Source organism: Callospermophilus lateralis, chromosome 7 (assembly GCF_048772815.1).
Source record: "Callospermophilus lateralis isolate mCalLat2 chromosome 7, mCalLat2.hap1, whole genome shotgun sequence".
Classification (NCBI taxonomy): domain Eukaryota; kingdom Metazoa; phylum Chordata; class Mammalia; order Rodentia; family Sciuridae; genus Callospermophilus; species Callospermophilus lateralis.
In genome coordinates this window covers 67,190,143-67,200,324 of record NC_135311.1, presented here as the reverse complement: position 1 = coordinate 67,200,324, position 10,182 = coordinate 67,190,143, and the positions used below count along the sequence as shown (strand labels likewise).

General features: G+C 49.6%; 1 protein-coding gene across 1 annotated transcript; it reads right to left on the bottom strand.

The window, feature by feature from the left end:
- Positions 1-240: 240 nt before the first annotated feature.
- Positions 241-5,127, bottom strand: Barhl2 (BarH like homeobox 2). Its single transcript, XM_076863034.1, has 3 exons — positions 4,506-5,127; positions 2,425-2,650; positions 241-553 (listed from the first exon to the last, which is right to left on the bottom strand). Exons 1-3 carry the CDS (start codon positions 5,125-5,127, stop codon positions 241-243), a joined length of 1,161 nt encoding a protein of 386 aa, XP_076719149.1.
- Between the last annotated feature and the right edge of the window lie 5,055 nt (positions 5,128-10,182).

Genomic DNA, 10,182 nt, shown 5'->3' with positions numbered 1-10,182 from the left:
CAGCGTTTTCCCAGTCACACTGCTGTGGGGGAGCTTTCCAGCCCTGCCTCTGGGGGGTTGGGATGGAGAGCAGAAAGCTGGCTCCTCTTTGGGGACCCTGGCCCATAGATGAGTATCTTCCTCTCTTACTCCTCCGCCTCCCAGTGTCCGCCGCAATGGAGGTCTGGTGCGGGAAGAGGTGGGGCAGCTGTCCAGGTCAGGTCAGGGATTGGGAGGGATTGCAGAGCCTTCCCTCCTTCTTCACCGGGGATGTGGGGTGCCTGGGATGGGATTGGACAAGGGATTGAGGGCTGGTTGTCCCCCTGGTCCCAGGCCATGAATGAGCACTCGGGGTACCAGGGGCCGCTGTAGCTGGGGATGGGGTGCTGGAGGAGTCCGGTACATGCTGCTGTACATGGCAGCTGCAGCTGCCGCGGCTGTCGTACTGTCCATGCTGCCCAGCAGACTTGGGTGATAGAAATAAGGTGAAGGAAACATCCTCTGCAGTGCTGAGTAGTTCCCTGCCTCTGCCAGCAGCTCCAGGCCCACCGCAGTCTGCCTCTTCCATTTGGTCCTGAAAGAAAGCAGGCGTACATGCACCCAGAGGCGGCTGTGGACATGGTCCAGGCACCAGGCACAGAGGCCCGACCCATTCCTTGGTCCTCTCCCATCTTCTCCTTTTCCCTCACCCAGTAGGGAGACTTGGAGAGCTCTGGGAACTGGGAATGTGCATCTCCTGCCCCCACCTAGCTCACAAGAGGACTCAAACCCAAAGCCAATTTTGTAAACTACACCCTCAAAGTCTAAGACACTGGAAGATGAAATCCTATAAGCTTCCGCTGCCTTTTTCTGTCCCTTTGCTCTACTTGTCCCCCTCATACTGTGGCTACTTCCTGAAACTTTCCTGAAGACTAAAGGAGACCACCTCTTTCCACACTCTTCCCCCTCCTCCCTTAATTCTCTTTCAAAGTGCTCCCCCAATAATTCCGAAGTGTCTGCTCTCAGCCTCTCCCCCTCCCCACCGAGAAAGAAGTAACCAAAACTGTAAACAAAGGGACAGTCTCTCCTGGGCCTCAGACTCCAGCTCCTCTCTTTCCCCAGGGCTGTGGAGACAATTCTCTTATCAGCCTGACAGATCCCTACAGTGAGTAGGGGATTTAGGGCAAGGAACGAGACAAGGTTTCAAATCGGAATTCGTTTGAGAGAGGGCTCTCCCAGGAGGACAGTACCTCCTGGCCTTTGGGGTGGGGAGATGCATTTCAAGACACTTCCTCCTTTGGGGAAAGTAACAATTAAAACCTGTGATCAGTTTTTCTTGGTCTCCTCCCTCCCCCATCTACACCCCCCTTTAGGAAGAAGACAGGAGCAGGCCCTTGGCTCAAATGCCTTATGAAGGAACGTAAGGCTGGTGGGCTGTCCATACCCAGCAGCTCCAACCAAATTAATAAACATGTCGCCCATTTTAAATTGGCTACAAATGACACTAATGTTTTCCGACAGAATTAGGGTGGCTGAATCCGTATGTAATGAGACAGAAAATTATGGTAAAGATGACAACTGGATGGGCATTTCCAACCGCACTTATGGACGATTAGAACACAAACGAGAGAAAAGGAGGGGGAGAGACAAGGGAGATGAGCGCCAGGCTTGGAAACACAAAATAACCTCTTCTCAGACTGCCCAGGTTCAGTCCTATAGTTCAGGACCTTGCAAGCACAGCCAGCTGCTTTCTTAATTTCCTTTCTAAAAATGCAGCAGGGCTGGGCAGGCTCTGTGGCACCCTTTCTCCCTATTGAGACAGTGGAGGCAGCCAATATAGGGGACAGACACCCAGTCTAGACGCCTGGCCAACTGCCTGATTCTCCAGCCTGGGGCTGTAAACCCAATTCTAACCCAGCTGGACTCTCCTAATCTCTGAGGAGATGCAGGACCAAGGCTTAAGGCTGTAACCCTGGCTCTCCCAACCACCTCACATTTAAGCCAAGACTGGTGGGACAGCTCTGTGGGGACCACAATGGCTGGGCCATGTTGCTGACTACAGACATTTGGAACCAGCCTGGGGCAGGCCCAAGGGGTGCACCACGCATACAGCTCTCTGGGCCTGAGTGTCAGCTGCACAGATGTCTCAATTTGAGAAGGTGTGGCTTGATTGATTTGGAGATAAAGTGTGGGGAATTCCAGCAGCTCAGGTTTCCAAGGGAAAGTAGCACCTGTTAAGATACTTAGAAGTGCACAATTGCCCAATTCCAGCTGCCTTAAGGTCTCTCTCACCTTGGAGATTTGGCTAATCCCTACCCCTAGTCTGAAAACACCTACTCAGCACTAGGGACTCAGTCAGCACTAGGGACTCTCAGTCCCTAGTCTCCAGAGGGCAGGAAGGAAGAAGATTGGTGCAATGTTTATGACCTGGGCAGACATCTCTGCTCCTCAAAGAGCCTGCCTTACCTTCGGTTCTGATACCAAGTCTTGACTTGGGTGTCAGTAAGGTTGAGTGCAGCTGCCAGATCCATGCGGTCCTGAACACTCAGGTACTTCTGCCGCTCAAAGCTACGTTCCAATTGATTAAGCTGGTGGTCAGAGAAAGCTGTCCTGGCTTTTCGAGGCTTCTTGGCTCTCACAGGGGGACTCTCACGGCTACTTGTAATCTCTCGGTCTCCTTCCTCCTTTGTTCCTACAATAGAAACCCAGACACAGCCATGTAAGTTAGCTTGAAATAGGAAAGGGTGGAGTATCCTCCTGGCACACACTTTCACATTCCCAAGACAACCACTGGTCTCAGGGGACTACACTCTGCCACTACCCTCACACACATATACTTGGGTCTGAGCCAGGGTATCGGAAGAGGATTGTTTTCTGGCTGGGGACTCTTGGGCCCTGTGGAGAGATATCCTAAAAGGGTTCTTTTAAAGGGGTTCTTCTAAAAGAACCCTTCTTCTTCTAAAAAAAAATTTTCTGATTGGAAGTTAAGAGTTTAAGAAATAATTCTCAATAAAAGACTTTTTGTTTCTGTTTTCCTTGATGGGGTAGAGGAGGACCCTGTCCATTTTTTTAATTGTTTTCACCAGGACCACTTTTCTAATTTAGTTCTTTCCAAAGAGTCTTTTATGTGGATTTTTTTTTTTTTTAGAAGAGGACACTTTTTGTTTGTTTGTTTAACTTTTTTTCTGTTTACTGGGAGTTACAGGCACATATTTCTCTTTTTCAGATGCACCTAGGAAATGTTGGAATCGAGCTTTCTGCAGCTGCCTGTATTGGGTCTTTGAAAGCTTTGGAAAAATTTGTTGCCCCGACACCGAGCTGAACTCAAAATCATTGAGCCCATCCAGGTGACAGTGCAGAGATTTCCGGATTCTATTTGTCAACTTTGGTTTTTTACTGAAATGCTGGGAAATCGATATGTCAATCCCTCTCTGTTTGTACCCGTTTGTGCAGCGCTCCTTGATCTTCCCTGCAGGAAGAACAATAATCTCTCTAATTGACCCACTGGGGAGGTTGGTGCACGAAAAATCGCCAGACCAGACTGTACATCTGTTTAGGGCACTATTATGCTAATACTATAATAGTAAAATGAGAAGCCAATATCCTATCTTCCAGTCAGCACTTATCTTTGCCAGAGAACCAAAGATTAATAATAATAAATAACTTATCGGTAAAGTAAAAAAGTACTCCCCTGGTATGTTAAAACTCTTATCATGTAAAGATCAGAACACCTTCTTATGACATTGTCCGAGGAGAAAATGGAGAAAGGGAGTTGAAAGACAATTTCCATTGTCATCTGATTTTACAAAAATGGACAAATTCAATTCTATAAATTATTTTTTAAAAATACTACCTCCCTATTACTTGTAAGGGGCCAAAAATTTTACTGAGGATACAGAATTTTGTTGGGACCACTGGGCAAAAAGGGTGTTTTAAAAAATGATTATGAATCTTTACTGTCTTACTTGTATTAATCCCAAATTGTTCTGTTAATCAAAAGGGAATTTTTTTCCTTCCTCGAATCTGATAATTCCTGTGACGGTGTTTAGAAAATATGCCGGGGGTGGGGGGGGGAAATCATTTGCATTAAAGAATAAACATCAGGTTGTGATCACACCCCTAGACTCCACGCTAGCTAAATAGTTTGTGTCTCCCATCTCACTCCCCTCTCCCATTCCCAAGGTCTCAACCAGAAAAGAAAAAAAAGAAGAAGAAAAAAACCCTCAAGATGGTCCCTTTTGTCAAGGAAAAGTATTTCCCGTCAGACCTCCTCGTCGTGGCCCTCTCGCAATACATTAAAATTAAGTAAAACGAAGAAAGAAACTGGATGGCGGTAAAGGTTAAGAGGTAAAAATGTAACAATAAACACAACTTCGGTAGCGTCTCTTAATCGCTCGCCCAGGCCTCTCTCCAGTTTGCATTCTTTGACCATCGCCCAATCGCCCAACAATCTCCCGGAATAATTCCCCATTGGAGATTCGCTGGAAGCTGAAGGGAAGAAGGGAACCAGAGAAGAAGCAGACGGCAGCTGGGGCGGCGCGACTCACCGTGGCATTTGATGTCGCTCTGGGAATCTTCTCGCTTGTCGAGTTTGGTTTTGCTGTCCTCCTGCTCGAGCTTTGGCCTAAAGCTCTCGTGCGCTGCATTGCTCTCCTGCTTTGGGGTGTGGTGGGGAGAGGAGACACTAGTGCTGTAGGGTGCACACGCCGCCAGAGGTTTACTGTCGCCCAAGATGTCCTTAATTAAAAAAGAAGAGGTGGAAGTCCTGGGGGCCGAGGCGGCCGAGCCCAGCTGCTGGGCTGCTGGCTGTTGTTGCTGCGGCGGCGGCGGCTGCTGTTGGGGCGAAGGCTGCAAACTTTGCGTCGGGGCCGGGGCTGGCGGCGGCGGCTGTTGGCTGTGATGGAGATGGTGGTGATGCTGGGGCCCGTCTGCTACGAGATGCGGCTCCGGGGACTCCATGGTGACCGAGATAGGAGAAGAAGGTGCCGTTCCTACGGTATCAATCTCCGAACAGGGAGACGGGGTAGCCTGACTCCTAAAATCCGCGGTCCTCGCCTCGCCAAGCGGGCGGAAATCTCCATTCATCATGCCGGGACTGCCAGAACTGGCACTGGACAAAATCGTGTCTATTCCAAAACTCGACCCGCTGGCCCCTTCCATTGTTGTCATTTCTACATGAGGTCCACGCCGTTCCGCCGTTGAGTAACCGCCCCGACCAAGAAAAAGCTATTGATCGTAAAAGAAAATAAACACTAAACAATTTTGCCGCCGCTCGGGGGAGGAAAAAAAAAAAGGAGGAGAAGAAGAAGAAAGTGGGGCGGGGGTAAAGGAAGGACAGTGGGGAGGCGGTAATCGGTGGACACTTTCGACACAACTTTTTTCCCCCTGACGCAAAAGGTAGGGATAGAGAGAAAGAAAGACTGGGAGGTTACCAAAAAAGAAAAATAGGGAAAGCCAGGAACGTGCGCTCGGGGGGACCACCGCGCACGTGGGGCGGCGGGGGCGGCGCAGAAGACCTAGGCGAAGGCGCAGGAGCAAAGAAGCGACCCCTAAGCCGCCGCCACCGCCGCTGCCGCTGCCGCCTGAGTCTGCCCACAGCCTGGCACCGGGCGGCAGCGGCGGCGGGGGCGGACTTGGCAGGTGCAGCGATCGCGAAACCCGGGCGGCTGCACGCCCTCGGACCTCCCCCGCAGCTCCCCAGGTGGCTGTTGCGCACGACCAGGCCCCCTCGGAGCCGAGTTTCAGAACTTTCTTGGAAAGTTGTGGAGCAGGCACAGCCGCAGTGCCCGCGGCAACCGGAGGAGGAGGAGGAAGAAGAGAAGGAGTAGGCTCAGGAGAAGAAGACGGCAGAGACGCGGTGCCGGGCGACTCCGGACGCTGCCGGGCGCGTTCGCTTGTAATCCGGCGGCTCACGGGCGGCGCCGACCCCCTCCCGTGACGTCACGGCCACTGCCGCCGCTCTCCGCGCCGCGCCAGGCCTGCGCCCCCGCCGCCGAGGCCGCGCGCCCGGCCCCGCGCCCCCATTGGCCGCTCCCGCGCAAGCGAGCGACGCCAACGTACCAGGAACCAATGGGCACACCGCTCGCAAGCCCGTCAGTGAGCGCCGCTTGGACCCCGCTGCTCTTTTGAGGAACCGCAGATCCCTTTGCCTGCAGCCCTGAGCCAAACACCAAGTCCAGTGGCCCAGGTGTCCACAATCACGATTGAGGGGCAAAGGGAAAAGGGGGAAGAGGACAGAAGGAGACTAGAGAACCAAAGGGAGAAAAGATAAAAATAATAATAAGTGGTAACTATTTGCCCGTTTTCTTAAGTCAGAGGCTGGGGCGAAAAGAGTAAAAGAACCGGGCCGACTCACCTTTAGACTCCAGCGCGGCCGCCCTTTCAGCTTTCCCAAATACACGCTTAAATAGTCTGAAGACTCTTCAGAACAGAGAAGGAGATCCCTGAGGGGACTCGCGGGAAAGTGGGTAATGGGTAACTCCAGGAACCAGAGATCTGAGTGGGTGAGCAGGCTCCCAGCTGTGACTTTTCGCTCAAAGAACCCATGCGCCCGGGCTTAGCCCAGCTTAATAGCGGATCCCTTAGAGGAACAGAGAGGGGTCTGCATCCACCAGGCACTCTCCGGGTGGATGGAGCCCAGGACTCAAAACCCAAGGCCCAGCCTTGGCTCCAGTCAGAGCTGGTGCTGAAAGAATGCCTGATCAAACACTTTCTCCCAAACCGGGGGAAATAGTGCCCGAGGCGTTCACTAGCGACTAGGCAGCCACGGTTCAGTGCGGCACGGGGCACAGGAACAGGGGTGGCGAGTCCAAAACCTGTGTCCCGGCCACGCCACATACCGGTACGTCTGTTCCCTCCCCCTTCTGACCGGCCTATCGTTTGGAAAGGGAACAGTCACTGTGGATCCACTTGGGACCCGGAGCATGACTGTGACGCCTCGTCGGAGGGTATCAACTTGCATTATTTTCTTTAGGACGTCTCCAACCTGTCTCTTGTTGAATGTCAGAGTAATGGGAAGTGCCAGTGACAAGACGGCGTATTACTCCTGATTAAGTGCCGTGTCAACCTAATTAGCGGAGTAATTATAAGGTGCTAATGAATGATTCAAAGTTCTTTGAGTTACATTTTACTCCAAATTACCATTTTAAGAACCCCATGAATCTGCGTGGTTGGCATAGCTTCCGTGACTAGGTGCAGAATGAGGTTACAAAACGGCCTTTAAAGTCTCCAAGGGCCGAATCTGGGGTGTAGTTGCGGTTTTGTAGGTCGCTTTGGCTTTTTTTTTTTTTTTTCCATTGAGGCGGGGAGAAGGTGTCAGGGAGGCAAATGACCTCCAGGGACAAGATCTTGCCCTTAGATTGGAACTGCTGTGTGAACCCCAGGTCTGGAAGGGGTACGTGGCAGACTCGTCCTCCCTGCGCTTTACTGGGACAACCGAGGTGTCTGACCCCGAAGAAAGCCCGTGCTATTTCGAGGGTATGTTGAGCTGTTTCGGATCGTCTTCATACCATCTTTCATCGCGCTCTCTCTGAGAAGAACAGCGGGGATTGGAGGGACCGAGGCGAAGAGATGTACAATCCGGGCTGCTCTCTCCCTTTTCTCAGAAAGCGAGGGGAATTGGGCCGAGGAGCCTGGGTGGGTGAGACGAGGCGGGGGACGTAGGAGGTGCTCCAGGCAAAGGCCAACGCTGGCCCGAGGGGTGCGGAGCACGCCCGAAGAACGTGTGGCTGGGCCCCGCTGGGTGGGGTCAGGCCAGCCTAGACTCAGAGGCTGCAGAGAGCCTGGATCACAGCCCCAGCTTGGTTGGATCTGTCCTCTTTGACGCGGGAACTGCGTGAGGCCAGACACACCCTCCCAGGAGCTTTCCGGCCCAGGCCTTGGCCTTCCTTCTGGCCGTGAGTTACACGGCCACCGGCGGGGAACGTACAAAGGCCACATGGATATCCGAGGCCGAAACCCCACCCCCAACTTTAGGCCCGGCGCAGCACACCCTCGCGGGGTTCACGCCCGTCGCCTCTGGCCCTGTTGACCAACGTGGGAAGAGCGGGCAGGGCGATGGAGCTGCCCGAGACTGCCAACGAATGCTCCACTTTCTTTCCTCTTCAATTATCGATTAGGGTTCTTCCCATTCTGACATCACCCACCAACTTCCCAATTGAGGTGCGTTTCCTCCTCGCCCTTGGGGCTCCAACTCGTACTCCCCTCGCTGCGTATTCAGGGTGGGAAGTGGGAAGGGAGAGAAAAACAAATTTAAAATCCAGAACTGACGGCACTGCACAAATCAATTATTCTCGACCTTGATAAATAATTCATTTAAGCCTGTTTTTGTTTTGTTCCGACGCCTAAAATGACTCAAGAGCTCAAAAGGCTGATCGCACAGCTTGTGTTGGGCGGTTCGACAGCGTTTTTTGCCTGGAATAATTCACAACATTGGCAGGGGAGACGACGAAATATGACCCTACGGAAAAAAAATGAAATCGGAAAGGAAAGGAAAAGAGGAAGGGCGAAGCGTTGGGGGAGGGGAATGCGTGTTTTATGCATCCAGGGACCCAGTAGACCCCACCTTGTGAATATTTCAGGTCATCTTTTCTTTTAAAAAGAAAGGTTAATATCATAGACAATTTCTTTGGTTGGGTATTGAAAGATTAACTTTCGGGAGCAACAATGGTGAAGGGAAAATATGACCTTGACTTTTATCGACGCCCTTATATTTGGATCCCTGCCAGAGAGGAAATGTTAGTAAAGGCCTAAACAATCAAAAGAGGGACTCAAAGATCAAATCATACGCACTTCATGAAAAACAAATTTTTCAGAAAAGATCTTGTTTAACTTTTCTCCATTCTTTTTTTTCTCCATAGTCCTCTTTTGCCATTCCCCAACCCCCGAGCATATATATAGTGTGCACATTTAAAAACTACATTTTCTATAAATCAGGGCGCAGATTAGTCAATTTTCCACGTGAATAGCTATGCATTGACTGAATTTAATCTCAAATTTTCTCACTGTATGAAAGACAACAATAAGTAGAGTCCTTAAACTGACGTGAATTTTAAGATAGTCACTCACTTCCAGGTCCACCTTTTCTTCTTAAGAAGGATGAAAAAAAATTCTTTAATTCTGGGAAGATTTTGGAATCAATGCCTAGAAAACAGTTATATTCCAACTGTGAATGATAGAGAACAAACATTTCCTTGCTGGCTCTGAAGGACATATCAGTACCAGTCAATACCAGTGATACTTCCTTCTCACCACAGAGAATAATTTAAATACTTGGACATATCTTAAGTTTTGTACCTTAACACATCCACCACTTTCACTACCTAGATTTGGGAGTCTTTTAAACTGAAGCATCAGTTTTCTAAAATATTAGCTTAACTTTATTAAAAAAATTGTGATGAACTTGAAGCTGAGTTTCTTTTAACATTTAATTTGAACCTTTCTCAGGGTCCACAGGACTACAGTGCCAGCTGACCGTAATGAGGTGCAAACGCTCTTCCCTCCACTGGGCGGCGACAAGAATCCCAGACCCAGGGAGCCGGTTATTGTTTCTTTCTATAAAACATGCAGGATACACAGATAAGCTGTCCACCCTCAAAGGCTAACTCCCTGAAGATTGTATGACCTACTGTTATTTCAAAGTTTCAGAAATCTCGGAAGGATTCTTTTCTTTTCTTTTTTCAGTCTCTTCATGTAATTCCAACTGCTTAAGGATTTAAAGCATGTGTACTTAGAAAATGTGTGAATGAGAAAGACATGAAAATACTGAAATTGAGTGTCTTCCTTAAGTAGACCAAAACCTAGACTGTGGAGACTGGGAGAAAGGTAAAATGAAATTTTAAAAATAAATAAAATAAAATAACTTAAAACAAGAACAAGTTAAAATGATAGTATATAATCAATCATTGTTCAGGAGGGACTAAAAGTTTTGAAACATAATTCCAGTGTCTTGATAAAGTTTGCAAAAGTTCTCACTTCTCACTTCGTCAAAACTTTAGTGACAAACAGCTTAGAAGGGGTCTATGGAAGCTGGATTCTCTATGGAAGTTAGATGTGCGATGTGTAGGAGTAAACAGGAAAGTCAAGCAGATGTGGAGGTAAGAGTGCTGGAAGAGAGGGTTTTCATCCCATTTTGCCTCTTTCTAGTATTCTTGGATGAGATACTTAACCTTACTGATAACCAAGTTCTTTGTCTATAAAAAAAGAGAGGTTCAGGGCTTGGTAATC

What these genes read in the sequence shown, in the direction of transcription:
- Barhl2 (XM_076863034.1), bottom strand. Translation starts at nt 5,127, where the DNA reads ATGACAACAATGGAAGGGGCCAGCGGGTCGAGTTTTGGAATAGACACG. An exon ending in GAGCGACATCAAATGCCACG is followed by an intron (nt 2,651 to 4,505) that starts GTGAGTCGCGCC and finishes TTTCTATTGTAG; the next exon opens with GAACAAAGGAGGAAGGAGAC. An exon ending in ACTTGGTATCAGAACCGAAG is followed by an intron (nt 554 to 2,424) that starts GTAAGGCAGGCT and finishes GCTTTCTTTCAG; the next exon opens with GACCAAATGGAAGAGGCAGA.